Source organism: Vanessa atalanta, chromosome 16 (assembly GCF_905147765.1).
Source record: "Vanessa atalanta chromosome 16, ilVanAtal1.2, whole genome shotgun sequence".
Classification (NCBI taxonomy): Eukaryota; Metazoa; Arthropoda; class Insecta; order Lepidoptera; family Nymphalidae; genus Vanessa; species Vanessa atalanta.
The window spans coordinates 5,446,135-5,466,929 of record NC_061886.1 but is presented as its reverse complement, the minus strand read 5'-3'; the positions used below and the strand labels follow the sequence as shown (position 1 = coordinate 5,466,929).

The following is a 20,795-nucleotide window of genomic DNA, read 5'->3' as shown; positions in this document are numbered from 1 at the left end:
CGGAACGTCATTCGCTAGTTTATGCAAGAGAGACTGTTGCCGATGGCAACCGAAGAAACAAAAAAGAAAAAGAGGGATGTCGCGATAGCAACGGGTAGAGAAAAATATAATAGAGTTGTAAAATTATAAAAGATAAATAATAAAACAATATATAGCATAGTAATTGTTATCGCCTTTCGTTTCACTTACATAACAAATTTCATTAAATTTACTTCAGAGGTTCGGATTTTTAAAGCGTAACAGAAAGATAGATAGATAGATACTTTCGCATTTATAATATTAGTATAGACTTATAGAAATGAAACAAAAGATATCCAATCGAAATAATGTATTATACATTTTTCAAAATCCATAAAATTTTAAATAATTACAATAATCATTAATCCTATTTAGTTTATGATTACAAAAATAAATGTCCTTATGATAGCTAGATTTTTTTATCTATAGCTAAATCTACATATAAGGATTTTTTATATTTAATATAAATTTCAAATGAATTAATCCTATAGTAATATTTACAATAAACCATTCGCATCTTTATTATGGGAAGACTTATATTAATTGACTTCATATTATGAGGGATTAGCCAAGTTATTCTTATTATTTAAGATACGTCATGTATGGAAGATAGCTACCATCAGCTGACAATTCAAAATTAAACTAATTACTATAGATACGATTTATAATGCTGATAAATAAATTTTAAGTAATTTATATTGTTATTAAAAATAATTTAATAAAAAAATTAAATTCATGACATTTGAAAAACACAAGCAATAGTTATTATAATCTGTGGTAATTTGAATGAATGAACTTGAGTTTTCAGTAAGTACCTATTGAATGATTCCTGCGGTTAGTCAATCTAATTTTGAAATAAAAAAATACAAGTATCTTAAATAATTTAAAAATCATGTCGCTTTTGAGCGCTAAGACGACCAAATTTATAACAATATTTAGTACAACAATTTATTAATTACTTTGCGACCTTAATGATAGCTTTGTCACACAATACACTAACAATAATATATATTTAAACAAATAATTATTGTAAATAATTTTTCCATTCTCACCGAATGAACTATACTATAAAAAATCATTGACTATCGGACAATTCCATTAAATATTCGGCTACTTTCCAAAATGTCAAGCGTTACATAAACGGTAATAATTTTCTAAGAAAAAATTATCACTAAATATTTGTAACTATGAAATTAATACATGCAGTTGTCAATTTAAGTAAATATATTATATAAATTCAAGTAAAACATAGGATTCTGGTAACGATATTTTGGTATTCCTGAAACCCTGTTGCTAACCCATACATGCCCGAGACTTTTGGCACTATCTTTTAACAATTTTACATAATATTGGACATAAATTAGAACTGTAAATAGTACTTAGCATTTTTCAGTTCTGGAGCGGTTTTTTTTTTCAGTGGGAAGAAACCGACTTCACGGGCAGATAAGGGTTAATGTTTGTTTTGCTTGCTTTAATAAATCTATTTTATGTTTAAATTTCATATGTAAATGTTATATACAAGATGTTTTGAGAAATAAAGTTTATTTTTTTTGTAAAAAATTATGTTTTGTAATATTTGCGGCATTATTATAAAATATCGGTTACCCTTGGCAAGCGCTGTAATTAAAATAATGGCAAACATTTATCAACAGCATTCATTAAAACTAAATGAGATAATTCCTATTTGATTCTAAGCTGAATGCAATATTCGATAACATTAGGTAAAGAAACATCTGAACCTTTCAACCCAGCTGTGAGACAATGGATATATTCATATAGTGTTAAAACAAAGACCTTACTTAAAAATACTATCTAAAATACAGGTTCTACTAAGGCGATAAATAATTTTTGACACTTGAAAAGTTATTACGTCAATTATGTTTACATGCCATCTCGTGACGGATAGCTGTACTATAATCTTCATAAAATATATCATTTTGTATTCTTAAATTTATTTTAAATAGAGCAGTAAATTGCATTAATCGTCATTAACTTTGTAATTAGAACTATCTTTATGGACAAAAGACAATGTATAGCCATATTATATTCTCACAATATAATCACAAACCATTAATTATTTAAAATGTTGGTAACAACCAGATCATTCGATGTCATTGTATAAGGCACTTATACGTTCGTATCTACATATTGTTATGGAGATTACTGTCGGTTACTTCCGACATCATCCATTTGTCTCAAGCGAGGCCTCGTTTCGCAACACATTGTGTTTAGAAAGTGGAGTCCCATCCTGATAGGTCATCAGGTGGGGGCTCATCTGCGTCAGGTGGGTACTGGTCGAAGTTATGGGTGTCGATGGCTGATTTGACGACGGGTGTGATGGGAGGATCCAGTGTACGCTGTGCTAAGCCTTCCCAATTGAAGCCATCGAACCATCTGCAATGTAGAACTTTAGTTTAGCAAAAAGTAAATGTTTCTAGTGATCTTATTTATGATTTTTTTTTTGCTTCCAGGAAAAGTATAAATTATCAAAATTATATTCTTAAGCATTTCGAAAATCTAAATATTAATGACTTAAAATAAACTATGTATTTATATTTATTTATTTATTTATTTATTAGGTTTACTAGCGATTTTTACATTTGTCATTCTTACATAAAGGTACATATATACCTTCATAGATTATGTAAAATCATTTAAAAGCAAACACTACATGCTAATTAAACTAATAATTACTATTGCTTGTTACAACATCAAAAGTGAAAAAATAATCAAAACGAAAAATGAGCAAAAGAGAAAAAAAATAATAAAACCTTTGTACACATATTTTAATATATATGTAATTTAAATATTAAAAGATATATTGTAAACAATTTTATGCAAAATAAATGTGAACTATATGAATAAACAACACACTCACTTATGTTTCTGTATCTCAGTGATCCCGCCCCGCTGGTAGCCCAACCGCTCCGCAGGGTTGTCGCGGCACAGTTTCTTAATAAGATTGGCCGCGTTGCGCGTGATGCAGCGCGGGAACTCCACCGCGTCGATGCCCTTCAGGATCTTGTTGTACGTCTTCATAGGGTCGGCTCCCGTAAACGGCGGGGAACCGGTCAGTAGCTCGAACATTAGTACACCTTGAATTTGGTAACAATCATTTTAGGGTTGTCACATAGTAGTGGTCACTTTTAAAAACGTATTAAATGTATCCGGGACATTATTTTGTTCATCGCGCTTTTAGGATAATATTCTTGAAATAATTAATCTATATATATTAATATAGATTATATTTTAATCAGGTTTTTTATCCCGGAAATATGCGTGCATTTAATATTGTTTTAAATTTTTTTCACCGTCCTCTTCACTTACAAGACTTCAATATAAATAATTTAAATTGAATAACAGGAGTTAGAAAAGAAAATAGTTATATACCTAAAGACCAATAGTCAGCGCTGATGTCGTGTCCCCTGTTCATGATAACCTCTGGCGCGACGTACTCCGGCGTCCCGCAGAAAGTCCAAGTCTTTCGGCTCGCTTGCAATTTCTTCGAAAAACCAAAGTCCACTAGCTTCACGTAGCCTTTCGAGTCAAGCAGTAAGTTCTCAGGTTTGAGATCCCTAGAAAATAATACAGGTGATGTTATATTATTAAATTAAAAACATAAGTATACAGGTCTTGATAATTCAATATACCCAAATAAAAGTATTTATATATCACTATGTTACATTCACATAAATAAATTGAAAAAATAATTAATTGAACTTAATTCGATAAGTATAAATAGATGTCTTCTTAATCAAAAAAAGATATATAATAAAAACTAATTTAAACCTTACTAATTTTTCGTTTTCAGAAATGATGAAATTTATTTAGTACAATTCGTTACTAAATTCAAAATGGCGGATAACGCGGCGACAAACTTTAGTTGCCATTACATAAATCTACATTTAAATCACCAGTGATCGCAAAGCGTTTATTTGACTACCAGAGCATTGTTACTAGATAATCACAAAGGTCATGACTACTGTACTACTGGACTGTACTGTACTAGTGTGCGTATACTTAGTGCCCAACTGTTGGCTACTGTTTTTTTGATTTTGTAATCAGAACTACCTTCCTTTTAATAAGAACTACTTTGACATAGATTAAAAAGAGATGAACGAATAATAGGAAACGTAAATAATCAAAGCAAATGAATATAGTGATGAGCTAAAATAAAATAAATAAAATTTAATTACGTATAATTACGTATCTTAGAGATTCATATTTGAGTTAGGTCCATTCTTTGCACGATATTAACTCAGTTCTTATTATTGTTGTCACAATAGTGTTTTAATAGGAAATATGCTTGCTTCTCTTTTGTTATTTAAATAGTAACTAAACTTTATTACGTATCAATATCAATCTTTACTGTTTGATCAGGTTTTATTCAGTACCGCATGACGTGGACAATTTACGTTAATTTAACGAACAATATTTACATATCAAATATTGTTACAATGATTGTGACAGTTGTTAATACGCTGTTGTATGTAGAATATATTATCATTATTAAATTGCGTTTGAATTAAGCATTGAGCACCGTTTGCTGAAATACAGAAGATTTAACCCAATAGTGGGACATGTTCAGGCTGTTCGTTGTTTTTCCTTTTTAAGTTACGTTATATATGAAGAAAAAAAATTGAAAGAAAATCATAAAAAATAAACAATTTCTTGTTATTTTCTTTAGTTAGAAATACACTTTTACAATGATCCTGATAAGCTAAGTAAGCCGGTGTAACTAACGACTTTACACATATATATATAACATCTCAGTATCCTTCCGTGTTGTCAGTATGCTACACCGTTAATAACGCGGCTATAATCTCGTATAGACTGTTAATAAAAAAAAAAAAAACTTACCTATAAATTATGTTTCTAGAATGTAAATAGTGGAAGGCCTCGACGACGCATGCCGTGTAGAACCTCGTGGTGGAATCGTCGAATTGACCTGAAATTAACAAAACAGTAATATAAAGATATGTTCTTAAGGCATATGAATATCTTAGTAAAACCTCAAAACCAATTCCGAGTTTTTAGATTTAGTTGTAAAAGCATTTCTTCTGATAATGTAACTCATTGTTTCGTTCGTTTTATTTTTGCTTAAAGATAATCATTCGACTCGTCCTATTAATAGATCATGTTAGCCTATTCCTTCCATAATACTTTAGATTTTCACATATGTATATATCTGAAACTATAGGAGACTTATATCGCTCAAATTACATGGTCAAGGTTTGTACAAAATACAATGAATATGTTTCTTCAATAGATACCTACTCTTAATATTATCTTCCAAATACTTAAGAAGTTACCGTCTATAAATCTTAATGAGAAATGAATTGAGGTTCTATTAATACATTAATTTCGTGGCAAATTAAATGGCGTATATTTTACCTTTGTGTTTTAATAAAACATAATCAAAGAGTCTTACCTCTATCCCTTAAAATGGTCCACAACTCTCCCCCCAGGCAAGTCTCCATCAGCATATACAAGTATTTACGATCTTTGAACGTTTTGTACAGCTTCACGATAAATTCGCAGTTCATTTCGGACATTATCTCTTTCTCTGACATGATGTGTTGTTGCTGTCTCGTTTCAACGATCTGGGCTTTCTTCATTTGCTTCAAGGCGAAGGATCGACTGGAATCGCCTTGTATTTGCACAAGTTCAACTCGACCAAATCCTCCAATACCCAACGTGGCGATGATGCGAAGATCGGACAACCTCAAGTTGGCGAACTCTTCGTTTAGTCTGAAATTTATAAGAAATAATCGAATCAATACAAAATATTTTTATTCAAATGGGATGAAATGATTTAATTAAATATATAGTCGTCACAGGTTCGGTATCATGTAGAACCAGCATTGAAGTTAGTGATTTCTGTTTTAATTAATAACATATTATATTCAAGTGAATTAACACAAACAATTATACATTATTCATCCTGTATGAAAATCAACGAATACGAACTTCATAATTTTATATCGTCTTGTATTTCATATGCTTTATTTATTATTAAGGTCTTTTCTTCAACAAAAGATTTATTAGTTCGTGGCAAATGTAAAAGTATCTGCAGGATTATATTACAGAAACGAATACCTTGCCCCTGGAATGACTTAGTACACGGACACTCGGTGTATAGAGTAGCGTGGTAATGTTTTTTTAATGATATCTGTTTTTTTTTAGTGTAGAGCTGTGATAGATCAGTAGACATGGAAATCTTTACCGAAGACTGCGATTTCAAGCCCGGACGCACACACCTTAATTTTCAAATACCTATTTTTTACTAATTATATATAATCACTTGATTGATTTATTAGGAACATATCGTTAGAAAACCGATCTCGAATATAATTCGGGCAATCAGTTACGAATCTTCTTAAGAGGTAAACCGGCCGTAACCCAACAGTGGCAATTTTAGTTTTGTATCTTGTACCTACCAATAAATTAAACAAATAACATTAAATTTCAAGTTATCGATTTAGTCAATTTTATCGAATCGACTTCACTTGTTATACTATCCGTGGCCGCTTTATCGTGTAAAGTATTGTGTTTTACAGAGATGACAATAGGTGCGATAAAACCGCGGGACCGTAATTGTAGCTGATAATAAAAGAAAAAAAAGTTAGTTTCTATGCCAAAGAGGAAAGTTAATAACGCTTCAGATTCACTTCCACTGTTCAATACTAATTTCTTTAATTTATATTCATTGCAGAGATTGGAAGTAAAACTGTACCTATATACGTGGTATCGACGCGTGATATTATTATGAAGCACGTGGGTAGTAAATAAAATCATTGAGTCTAAATTGCATCCTGCAGAATTCTGAGACATCTGATAATGCCATCACATTGAGGAGTTTTACAATTGGCCGGACTGGAATTCAAACCTGGAACCTTAGAATTGGTCGCCTTCTTTTGCTAGTGTATCAAGAGACTGTTAAATGTTATTATTATATATGAATTTCTGGTTGAGGTTATATTGTTATTATAAAGTTCGTATGTATAATTTCGTATATAAATATTTATAAGATCTAGTTCTTGTAATCATTTAACGGTGTCAAAGTTTATCACGAAATTAAATATCCGAGAATGAAAATTAGTTCATTGATGATAGGAATACAACCCAAATAGACAGCGAGATACTTCTTTGGTTTAGACGTCGTACTATTCCTGGATTCAGCTCCTTCATCATTTGAGGAAAATCTATGTACCAGTAGTAACCCTTTCAATGATTTTAGCAAGATGTGCAAGCGTCAAAAATGTTAATATTTTGGAGGATCCTTTTATAGATATCTTAATATTAGTTTTTTTTTATTTTATTTATCATCACTGCATTATAAAATAAGTCTTCCCACCGCTTCTGTACGCGATAACCTCAAAAACAGCCGAAAGACTTTTTATACGATACCCAATAATGGAGTTATGATGTTGGTTTAGGTGTTCAATTCATTAAGATTTTATGTAAATTAGCTGGAATATGATGATGAAGTTTTCGGAAAAAAAATATCCCTAGCAATAGAGAAATATATGATGATATAATCGTTTTATACATATCCTTATTCTACCCGAGCGAAGCCGGGACTCGTAGCTAGTGAATTATATAACGATAATACAGTATGAATACAGCAATACCTTTAAAATAGACATTGTTAGTGCGCTTTGTATAAAACAAAATCACTTACCGTAAAACAATTCCGAGTTTGCATCAACAGAAATTAAACAAATTATATTAATATTATGGATCATAAAAGACAAAGAGATGCCAAAAATGGTATCGAAGTTTCAAAATAAAATACTAACACAATAGCATTTCAAATCTATTGTTGTCCGTAACAAACGCTTTAGATGTGGTGTTTTTGTGAACTTGACATAAGAAGCCTTTACAAGTAAAATAAAAGACGGAAGTTAAAAATTTACGACAATATTACGTTTATGAATTGAAAAAAAATGAATACCATACGATTTATTTCAAAATTTTAAACGCTTCCGCGAATAATTGCTCATTGTGTCATCGAACAATTGGTATTTAAGTCATTAGTGGTCGAATATTATGCTATTTCAAATACAATTCAAGTATAGCAATGAAAATTATGCTAGAAGTTATAGTATAAGAGAACTATTGTAGCAAATATAAGCAAAGAGTTCCTTACCTCTGTCTATCATCACCCTCGTCCTTATATTTGGTTCGGATCTCGTCGAGAGAAGAAATCAGCTGATTGAAGGTCTCCCTGTCGATAACGAGACACGTGGTGCCTTCCGGCGAGTCACAGACAATGTTCGCCGTTCGAAGATCGTCTCTGAAAAATTAACAGGTAATTAAAAAAATGCGGTAAACCAAATATATTATGAGAAAACTTGATTAATATGCTTAAACAAATTATTTTAGAAATTTTAGTATACAAACAATTGTATGATTGTAAAAATAATAACAATTGAGGGCCTGGTGATGATCGGATTTACCTTTTTTAGGCACCAGCCTCCGCAAATATATTATATTCTATGGTTGATAAGGCTTATTTTTGTACTCTATGGAGATACTCGATAAATTCATGCATTAATTCATACGTACATATTATAATTACGATTTAAGAAATGGTGTAAGTCCGAATGAATCATAAGCAGATTTAGTTGAAAGTCGGATCTCAGTATAGTTTATTAAAATAATTTGTGGCAATTATTAAATGTTTTAAGAACTATTAGAACTTCTTGATAGTATTCAGCTCTTACGAAACAGCATACAGACTGCCTAGCATTGTAAAAATCACATTGTTTACATACTTCTGGCTCATATTATACGTTTTAATTAAAGGGGTAAATACTAAAAATTTAAGAAGCTCTTCTTGATAATCTTTCAAGCATTCATAACTAACGAAAAATGAATGACAAGGGTTGTTTTTTGTTTCATCTTAAATATCAAATAATTCATTACCGTGCCAAAAATAGAAGTCGTATTATGTGAAATGATGGACTTATTTATAATTCCATTTGAATTTGTGAGCTTTATGATAACACTTTCTAATGTACTGAACATTTGCAGTTTCATAAATTTTAATGATCCAAAATAGCATAAACCTTATTTTGCTTTCTAAGTACATTCATATGAAGCTGATTAAATGTAAAAAGCATTTCGCAACAAAAGATGAGAGAAATCCAAGTGTATCTAACCGCAACCACAGCGGCTATGAATTTTAAATTATCTACGAAAGTAACACTTTCCTAGTGTCTTCGCTTCTAAGCCAATTTTACTTTACATGATTTTGTCTGATTCGGTAAAAGTAATTATTACAAAAATATATGTTTATTAACACATTTTAATTTTTTTTGGAAATATAATACAGTTACGAAAGAGGCTTGAGGTAAATTTTATAAAATGAAATTTAAAAAATAATCGTAGCCTTTATAACGTATAAAACATTTCAAAGGTTCCAAATAGTAAGAGCATTCAATGAACACGGCGTATTTAGACGTAAATATGTTTTTAAACGCTTACCCTTGCAACGCCTTCTCGCCGAAGAAATCGCCTTTCGTGAGAGTTCTGATAAATTTCTCATCATTGCTGTTCGGTTGCTTTTGCGTTACTTTAACCTGAAATAAAAAAAAATGGTTAAGCTATGACTATGAAATATAAAATAATGTATAATATATTATTTTATAAAATACTATTTTAATTCTAAGTTCATTGTAAATTGAAGATTTAATCGATTATTACACTTAATGTTACGATAAGGAATTAGCAGCTGTAATTTATCAATACCTAAATAATTTCAATTAACAAATAAACAACTGTTGTTTTAAATAAAAACATAACATAACGCGATTTTAATGTAGCCGTGAGGTTCTAGAAAACCTAATCGATATTTTATGATATTTTAAAAAAAACTTGTTTGGTCAAAATAGTGTAGCCTATTATTACGCTAATCAGAAATCCATGAAGGTTTTGCTATTTCAACAAAAAAAAAGTAAAAACTAGTCGAATTGCAATTATATGATATTATATCTAAAATAAGAATTCGGATATTTCATGGTCGTAAGCACGCAACACGTCGGATATAATGAATCATGTTGGTACATACGAGTTTGTCAGAATTTCTTCTCGGAAAAGTAGGTTTCCTCGCGATGTATTTCTTCTAGAGAACACGATATTAATTATAAGAGTAAATTTATCGTCTCTTTCAGGTTTTTTTAACGCTCGTAATTTTATTTATATTTTTTAATGATGCATTAAGTTTTAATATACATATATTAGTAATAAAACACACGTTTTAGTTTCAATCAACGATTATCCGGTGAAATTTAATTAATACTATGCGTATAAATTGTACATTATTGCAAATCTAAAAAATATTTTGATATAGTTTTGATATTGAATGATCCTATAGTGGATACGGCATATATTTCTTAATATTCATTTTAGGAAGGAAGAATGGACCACCTGGTCGTACGAGATCACTTTTGTTTCCACGTGTAAGTACATATTACGGGCGCTTTCAAACGGCAATAATTCGTATGTTGTGTTATAGTAGGTACCTATAGAGGGTGGGTCTGTGTGAGTGACGGCTGAGTATTACAGGCAAGAGGTATTTAGCAATAAGCTCCCATGGTTCAATAAACATTAAAGCAATGTTTATTGACACTAAATGAGGTTGATATAATTATGGAATTAGCAGTGTGCATGGCGAACTGGGAACTACATAGAATAATTCGTCCCAAACGGTGGCAAGTTTGCCTATCAATTATATATTCATAAAAAAAAAAAAATTGTAGGAATAAGTATATGTCATTCCTTTTACTGGGAATATGTCACGAACCATGACAACTCAAAAAATAATTTAACGAGTGTATTTCACACATAGTTAGTTTATTTATTTACTTTTTTCTACTTTAGTTTAATCATATATACATACATTATATCTGTGTATATAATATAATGTTTAGTCATATGTGTTAGTGCATTCACATATGCATTATAATATATCTCTTGTTAGTCATAAATAGCTAGTCACTATTGATAATGGACAGCGTAGTTTAAATCGCTGAAGTGAACTTGCACCATCAAATAAGCACGATAAAAAAGACTGTGACATTAAATTAATATATATTGTGAACAGTTCCTGTCTCATATACGAAGGGGTTCGTTAAGATAGTTAATTGTATCTCCACATCGAATCGTGTACTTAAGCGAGCACGAGTTTGTTCTATGTTACATGACAATAGGTCCTTTGTTAGAAGATAAGTACTCAAAACAATGTGTATTAATATTCTTAATTATGTTAAACAAAACATATGTATATTATTATTAATAATTTCTTACAAGGCCGATCAAGATAGCGAGGGTTAAAGCTTTTACTAGTCGATATTAATGTTTCGTACATTTGAAGAATTCTCTTGAAGAATATTCTTTTGAAGATTAGTATCGATTAATAATTTTATGAATTGTCATTTTAAGTTGTTTTAAAGTTTTTTAAAAATGGTGAAGATTCTCAATCCGTCATATTCCTTACGATTATGACGATATTTTTTGTGCTGAGTTCTGTACAGTATCAATTGCTCCGTGGTAGTACATCGATTTTATTTGTACACAACTTTTAATACGGTAGAGCCGAGATGGCCCAGTGGTTAAAACGCGTGCATCTTAACCGATGATTTCGAGTTCAAACCCAGGCAAGCACCACTGAATTTTCATGTGCTTAATTTGTGTTTATAATTCATCTCTAGTCGGCGGTGAAGGAAAACATCGTGAGGAAACCTGCAAGTGTCTAATTTTAATGAAATTCTGCCAAATGTGTATTCCACCAGCCCACATTGGAGCAGCATGGTGGAATATGCTCCAAACCTTTTTCTCGAAGGGAGAGGAGGTCTTTAGCCCAGCAGTGGGAAACAGGCTTTACAGGCTATTTAAGACGGCGTGAACGTGTCATATCTTTACTATTCCATACTAATATTATAAATGCAAAATTATCTATGTCTATCTGTCCAAACTGCTTAACCTTTGATTATATTTGGGATGAAGCAAGTTTGAATTGCAAGGAAGGACTTTGACTGCCATTTTGTTAAGCTAATACCTGTCTACCAAAATCTAAAATACAACAAAGCCACGGGCGACAACTAGTCCGGAATGTATACATAAAATGATAGTTTTCTTGAAATTATTATTCTTTTTATCAGGGTTTATAACAAATCAACATTAGATAAATCTTTATTGTAATACGAATGATAAGTAAATATAACAACGGAAGTGGATGAGATAACGTCTAGAATTTACGGTTACCGCACCGGTTACTTAACAATAACCAATCACTAAAAAGTAAAATACAAAACAACAAAAAAGTTCGATCAACACTGAATAACGTTGGGACAAATAATTTGCGGTCACTTTCGTTTTGATACATTTTGTATTAAAGCGAGTTATTTACGAAGACTCGAGGCATTTTTACGGTTTTCGATTTCACTTTTTAATATGACTCATTTAATATGATACTTTATTAATAATTATTAGTTTTAATATTCTTGTTAATGCTTTATTGATCGCAAATTAAGTGTTTTTTCATTTTATTAAGACTAAAGATAGATCGCTTTGACTTTTTTTTAAATTGATAGTACTTTTTTTTCGAAAACATCTTTTATCTATTTGAATACGTACTATATAAACATAAATATAAACAAACTTATATCTAGATACCATTTGCAAGAAACATCAATGTCAAGGCTTTATTTGATAAAAGTTTATAATTTACTTATGCGGCACGTGATGGCCGTAAATATCCACCAATCACCAAGCAAATATTCAAGAACAACAATAATGTTCATAGTATGAATGGCTAAGCTCAGACATGAGAGGATCATTATTCGTTTTCCTATATGGCGTCTGCCTTACTTTATGCGTCTGATACTAAAGAAAACTAACGCATATCATTATTCAATTAGTATTAGTAGAAAAACAGTACCTATTCTCAAAGTCCACTAAAAATGTAACCTTGCCGTAAAATTTTTGGCGCCCCCAATCTTTTGGCGATCTAATCCTTTATCTATCAGCACGTTATGATTACTGACAGAGGTTCAGTTATATAAGTAATAACAATAGCTTAAAATTCCGATCACGGTAATTTACGAATAATAAAAATAAATGTCGTACCTATATTTTATTACTAAATCACAAAAACTTAAATTTTATGGTCAAAGAACAATCAGCAAAAAAATAAGATTTAACGATAAATATAAATCTACCATGAAGTACAAAACAACTACATCCTGGTTAGCGTGTATTGTGACGTCTTATGATGAAACAGTTTGTCATTCGAATGTTTCTCAGTAGAGATAATCGCCATGATCATGTTTTAAGTCTTTGTTTATACACGTGATGATATGGGCTATAAGTTTGAAGATATAGCTCAAATGTACGCTTTTATTGATTCTTTGGTAGGTGTGGATCTTTAAACCCTATTTAGGCACAACAATGTGTGCAATACTTATGCATAAATTAATTACTTTAATACAAATATGGCGTATGAAAAAAGGTCGTATGTTGAATTTATAATACAGACGATTATCGACTTTATGTCACGTTTATCTTATTTTATACGCTTTATCGTTATTTTTTATTTGTAACTTTTGACATTAATATTAGGCCTCTTCTGTCAGTGGTTTTATAGAAAACGAATAGGGATAAGTGCTTTTTCATTTGAAAATTTAGTCAATCTGGATTTAATGTGTCTTCGTTTTAAGTTTTTATATAAAATATCATCAGTCGTTTAAAGATCATTAGTTCTTTACTAGTTGAGAGATTAGAAATTGACGAGCTGGTCAATCGTCTCATAGGTTTAAAAACACGTAAAAAAATTTTAAACTATAACCTCATACGAAAAAAAAAATGTAATGACTATAATAAAATTAAAGTAATTAGGTAATAACTCAAATTAAATATCGTATTACTTTGAAATAAAATTGACCCTGACATGCAAGTTTAACACAATTGTGGAAGGTTGTATGCAGATAACAATTTTCCACACGGATGTATGACGAACAAAAATTTGACCCCATAACCTATGCGTCTAAGGATATTTGTTCACGCAGATCAGCGAAGATGTAATAGACCTAATAAAAACTGGATTAGTAAAGATCTCAAAATATTTGTTCGCAAAATACAAGTAAATATGATTATATTAAAATGGCTATATTAAAATATTAAATAAGTTTAAATATATTTAATTATTGCCTCGAATACATCAGTTAGAGAATTTGGCCTCCACCTGCGACGGTTTTTTAGTCGTTTTCACACGCAGTAATCATATTTATTATAATCTCTTTATACATATAAAATGTAAATTGCCTTCCGTTTTTTAACGATTCCTTTAATTAAAGATGGCAATATTTTAAAGCATGTAGTATGCTTAACTGTGACGTCATGATAATAGCTTTTCTTATTCTATTTTAAATGTTAAAGTATGAACGATGTGAGCATCGTTCCTCAGGTTACTCTACTTAAACTGAGATTTTAACCCAACCCAACAAGATCTATTTAGTTTTAATAAAATTTTGATAGCAAAAATAAAGTATATTATAGCTTGAATTCAAACACCATCCTAACTAGGTGTCCGCGCGCAGTGCGCTGACCTTGTAGGAACAACAGCCATGCATTGTGGCCTCTAGACTCTAGAGCCTCGCTTGTTTAAGCTTTTAGACGCCAACACACGAAATGTTCATGTTCATGATGACATACATGTGTAACTGCACTTATGTAATTTTGATACGTGTGGTTTATTACTTTAAGGAATTAGGTACCTACAATAACATTTGTTATTTATTTACGTATATGCCTATTTACAATTATTTAAAAGCATTCGAGGATTACTCCGAGCCCGCTATGTAAGAATATTGTGGTGTCTCTCTCCGGACTATAAAGTATTATACAAAAAAATGCGTTGATGCTCCGCATAAACACAAAAAAACCTCTTTCGTTTTTATAATATAACCATCTCCACGACGATTCACCCACTTTAAACATTACTACTCCGTCTTTGTGGGTTGTAGGTTGATGCTTCATATATATAACCTTTCTCAACAAGTAGGCTATCCAACGAAATAGGTTTTTTCGAAACGGAGGTATTCGGCTTTATATGTCGTCTTGGTTAACTGTAGAACATGAAAAACATAACTGTTTTACAAATGTACACATATATACTTAGGGTATTGTTGTGTATCTCATTTCGTACATAAAAGCCAAGCTTACATTAGTTAATTTCAGTAAGGGGTAGAGTCAACAGCATCCTCAAATTCAAGCAGGTTAAACTTGCGCTCGGGTTAATCATTGTTGTGTTTTATCTAACCGAATAACTCAACAATGTTAAGCGTAATATTAGTATCAAGCACCACGTAGTAGAAGCCTCTTTGTTTAATGACTACTATTTTTTTTTTTAATAACTAACACAGAAAATAAGTCATAACTACTAACAAATTGAGTATTTGTTCTTCTAAAACTAGTTGTCTCCCGCGGCTTTAGGGTATAGGGTTCAAGCTTGCTTCATACAAAATTTCATTCATCGTTTCAGTGGTATGGTCGTGAGGGCTTTACAGACAGACAGAATTATTTTCGCGTTTATAATAATAGTATAGATAGTGTGTACGCTATAAACACAATTATCGTTTCATCTAACTGTTAGTTGATTCAGGAAACCGCATTTGTCTCGCACTAATAACAAAGTATAACCATTAAATTCACTTTTGTATTAATTCGTCATAGAGTCGATCAACTGTTAATACCGTTATAATTTTAAATAAAATTATATCCGTAAGCGTAGAATAAATTAGCTTATTATGAAAAAGACTGTTAATACATATATGGTAAATAGTATATGTACTGAAGCCGAGCTAACCGATGATTTAGTATTCAAACCCATTCAAGCACCATTGAATTTTCATGTGATTAATTTATGTTTATAATTCATAGGAAAAAATCGTGAGGAAGCCTGCATGTGTCTGATTTCAACAAAATTCTGCCACATGTGAATCCACCAACCCGCATTGAAGCAGCGTTGTGAAATATGCTCCTAACCTTCTCCTCAAAGGGAGAGGAGGACTTAGCTCACCAGTGGGCAATTTACTGGTTGGTCATGTTGATTAATATGTACGCGATAATAATAATAGTTTGTTGGAAAAGTTTGCTGTGAATGAAAAAAATGTAAATTGTTCACTAGTTACATTTACAAGTTCTCATTATTATAGAAAACAATTTACTTTTTCTAAGCTTATTCGATAATAAGTAATAAAAATGATTTGGCAACAATCCTGTGTGACGCCAAAGGTACCAAAAAGTGTAGGGGAAAAATAACAGAAAAATAGTTTAAATACATTAAACATTTCTTAAAGCTAATACGCGTAACACAAAAATCCACGGCTCTTACGACATTTCGACTACATCCATTCAATGTGATAAAAAAAATAATGAAAGAAATACATAACAGATATTTATTATATTCATTAGATATTATTTGAAAAGGTGTTTTCGAAATTTCAAATTTTATTTTCGATGTTGCGAATGAGTGTGCACAGTATCGAGGTTCAAGTAAATGCCAAGGTGAACTTATTTACAATCACCTTTTCTACGCGGACAGTATAATAACTTCAAAGCCAGTTACAAAAAATAAATTAAATAAATATCAAGTCTCATAATGTACTTTTAGAGACAATAAAATTATCACAGCGATATTTAAATTGAACCTATTGTCACATCGTGTGAACGATAACGACAAGAGTTTCATGGTTTTAGCACGAATAACCTGATATATAATCATATATATAATATTATAGCTCGGCTAAGAGCTTATAGCACACCGGTTAGAACATATGAATCCTAAACGATGCTAGCGGATTCAAAGCCTGGCAAATATTACAAATTTTCATTTGTTTGAATTGTTTTTATAATTAATTGTCTAATGCAACTTTGTATATATCGTATATTTATTGTTATGTTAATATATTTTGTTAATTGGAGTGCAATAAAGTATAAATAAATAAATTAGTATGAATCGTCACGCACTACTACATATGCGGAATTTTTATATTTCCATACGTACTACAGACCCATATTTAAGCGTTATGTTTGTGTGTGTGTGTGTGATAAGTTATACGAAGTGTGACCAATTGAATATTAACAGAGGCGTGCCTGAAGTCTGTCTTGAAAGTCGACATAAACGAAAGTAAAACTGTTAACGCTGCTAAGAGAGCATCTTCACTTGTCCGATGTAAATTCTACAAGCGTGACGTCATCAAAACAATATGGAAACGAAGACGGACGGAGAATGGTCAGGTGAAATCGATTTGCATATAAATAATGATTCTTGTTGTTTTGCATTTACTAGTACTAGTATTATATATAATATATAATTGTTATATTTATTTCTTTGCCCGTAGACTTTTGCCTTTTTGACATTATTAATATTACTTCATACTAGTTGTCGCCCGCGGCTTCGCTTGCGTTTTAAAGGTCGATCGTCAGGTGTTCGGCAAAACAAATGTGGCCTATGTCCTTTCTTGGAGGTCAAGATTGCTTTAAATAAAATTTCAACAAATTTGTTCAAGGCTTCGGTCGTGAAAGAGCAACAGACAGACAGATAGACAGACATACTTATTTTCGCATTTATATTATTAGTATTGATTAAGCTAATAACGTATTTAAGGTCAGGATATTTAATATCATCATTCAACGGTCAGGATTGACTATCAACGTACAAACTATTGAGTAAAGAAGGCTGAAACTTACAATAATAGTTTTATTTTATAAGCTTATCTGACAATAAAGTAATTTTGGTAATTCATACTTTAATGGGGAAAATGAGAATCGTTTGTATGAATTTTACAAGTACGAAGTTAAAACGGGCAGGCATGCAACTAATATTTATTATTAATATTTTTATATATATATGTATATAGTAATAGTATTTATTATTATATTATTAAGTTAAGCATTTGATTGTTTGTGTCGTTATAATTTTAAACTTAAAAATTTATTTAATAATAACGTGGCAACAAAAATGCTTGCTCGAATGTTCGACACATTTCAAACCTTGAAAGTTAAATCGTATCAATTACGTATTCAACTACTCTGATTCCATAGTAAGCAGATCATGTTTTAAATATTTTTACCAAGTTGTTTTCAAGCACATAAATTCAAACTTGTGATATAAACAAAGAGCTTCAGAAACATGTATTTATTTTATTATGAAATTTGAAAAGCCTTTAAGTAAATATTTTTCCTGTAATATTCATTTACTTCTTCTTTTTTTTACATACCTACATGGGTGCTTTCCTGCACTTCCTAATATTTAGGTGGAGAATATATATAAAACCTTATTGTTAACGAATCATCTTTCTTCTTTTAATGATTTGTGGTTAAATTTTTCGTTCACCTTATATATCTGTCACCTGTTTCCTACTGTCACAAGATGGTGTTATGATATAACGAAGAAGCGAACTTTTCCAAGCAACTTTGAAGTAGAAGACAAAGTCAAAAAGTCAACGCAGTCTATTGCTGTTCCCGCCTTTCCAATTAAAAAATACCGATTTACTTTAGAACGCTTCCAGTACAAGCTTGGGATAATTCAAAAGAATGGCAACCCTATTATTACAATTAAGAAGTTACTGTGTTTTACTAACCCGTTTTATTCCGTTCCACGAAACATTTTAGTACGAAGTCGGTAACACGTTAAATGTCACACTGACACGAATATCATAGGTTGCTATTCTAATGGTGAAGAAATTATTAAAATCATAATTTAACTAAGGTATCGTTTGACAGATTACCATGAAAGTTATGGAATTAATGTATTTTATCAACAAACCATGTTTTAATGAAATCCATTTTGTTGTAAATAGCTGTAAGATAGTGATCTTGCAATTTCATCTATAGAAGATAACTCTATACCGTTCAAGCGATCGCGTGACAGTTCGTACATATACACAATTATGAAAGTCAAAACTCTTTATGGCAAACCTTCATGTATAACGGTCTTAAAACTCTTGTGCAGGATATTTAAATGTCGAGTTTTTTTTTTTAAGTCAATAGTTTGTTCTAAGATGTTGTCTCTTGTGCTTGTTAAGTGTAATAACAGGCACAGGATTCAGCCTACAAACTGAAACACAACAATGCTGTCCGAGTTGGTATTGTAACTGATGACTAGTATTCAGAATTACCAGCAAAACTTAACGCATCGTGAGAAAATAGAACAGTCTGTAATATTAGTGTTAAGATTAATGGAGTAATATTTAATGATCTCATTTACCTGTCCCTTTGATATAATGAAGAATGTATCTCCCCTGGCGCCTTGTCTAATTATGTAGTCGCCGTTCTGGTAGTGAGTCTCCTCCAGTACATCGGAGATCTTGATCAGCGTGTCTTCTGATAGGTTCTTGAATATCGGTACACTGTTGAAACAAATATTAAGATTAATTTACTTTCTATAATGTCGATTGTGTTTTTTTTTAGCATTAGCAGCCCGTAAATGTCCCACTGCTGGGATAACGGCCTCCTCTCCCTTTGAGGAGAAGGTTTTGGAGCATATTCCTCCGCGCTGCTCCAATGCGGGTTGGCGGAATACACATGTGGCAGAATTTTGAAATTAGACACATGCAGGTTTACTTACGATGTTTTCCTTCACCGCCGAGCACGAGATGAATTATAAACACAAATTAAGCACATGAAATTTCGGTGGTGCCTGCCTGGGTTTGAACCCGAAATCATCGGTTAAGATGCACGCGTTCTAGCCACTGGGCCTTCTCGGCTCTTGTGTTTAACCGATATAAATTAAATAATTATTTCAAATATTTATTATTTACTGTCTTTTATACACACATTATTATGCACATAAACTTTCACAAGTAAAGTATGTGGACCAATTTTCGGTTCGATTACTTGGGACAAAAATATAATTTTATATACATTATATTTTAATTATAAGAATTCCATCTAGCCTGCATCCGTCTTAAAACTGAATCAGTTATAACGTAGTTACGAAATAGGTTTTTAAGTCGTGAGATTGTATTGATATGATAAAGTTTTGTTTGTATGGTTAAGGTCGGAATATATGAAATTGGAAAGTTCTCCTGCCTGAGAGATAACCAGTTTCACTTCCGACTAAAATCTAAATGTAAGAAAGTGTATTAACTGCAAATAGTAACTGTCGCTAATATCAAGTAAATTGTTGATTTAACAAGACAATCAGTATAGAATAGCTTGATTTTAAAGAAGCGAAGAAATCTTGCACGTAAGTTTTTGTAAAATTAAATTCCGAATGCTTATATATTTTTTTATATTTATATGATTCATAATCAAATAGTTTAACAGACAATTAGTCTCTATTTAAATTATTATATAATATTATATAATATATAAAATTAGCTCTGTCGAATTCCACTTATCGACGATTAAAAGTACAATTAATGTTAACAAAAAATTCTTCATCTCAAACAACTGATATTTAAAATGGAATATTAATAAAAGCAAAGTTTCGTCCTTCGATCGGAATTGATTTATAACCTTTATATACTATGTAACATGAAACTTGAAAGGATTTTATTATGAAGTTAATTAAGCTTTATAAAGACAATTTAATTACTTGTTTTACTTAAACTTTGTTTCGAACTAGATTATACTCTGGTTTAGTTTTTATTATCTATAATAAAAAAAGGAAATAGCTCTGTTTGTTTGTTTGTTAAAATATCTTCTTTATTTAATCCTATACTCATATGTTATATTAAAGGATATCTGGAGAACAAATGATGAGA

General features: G+C 31.0%; 1 protein-coding gene across 4 annotated transcripts in view; it reads right to left on the bottom strand.

Moving 5' to 3' along the window:
• Positions 1-313: 313 nt before the first annotated feature.
• Positions 314-20,795, bottom strand: part of LOC125070069 (cGMP-dependent protein kinase, isozyme 2 forms cD4/T1/T3A/T3B) — a 148,950-nt gene continuing 128,468 nt past the window's right edge. For all 4 annotated transcript variants that reach the window (XM_047679751.1, XM_047679752.1, XM_047679753.1 and 1 more), the window contains 8 exons: positions 19,295-19,436; positions 9,511-9,605; positions 8,171-8,317; positions 5,450-5,769; positions 4,879-4,966; positions 3,409-3,593; positions 2,897-3,113; positions 314-2,412 (listed from right to left, as the gene is read on the bottom strand). In XM_047679751.1, the coding sequence (XP_047535707.1) occupies positions 2,247-2,412; positions 2,897-3,113; positions 3,409-3,593; positions 4,879-4,966; positions 5,450-5,769; positions 8,171-8,317; positions 9,511-9,605; positions 19,295-19,436 (1,360 nt within the window). In that variant the 3' untranslated portion in view covers positions 314-2,246. The remainder of the gene's footprint in view (positions 2,413-2,896; positions 3,114-3,408; positions 3,594-4,878; positions 4,967-5,449; positions 5,770-8,170; positions 8,318-9,510; positions 9,606-19,294; positions 19,437-20,795) is intronic.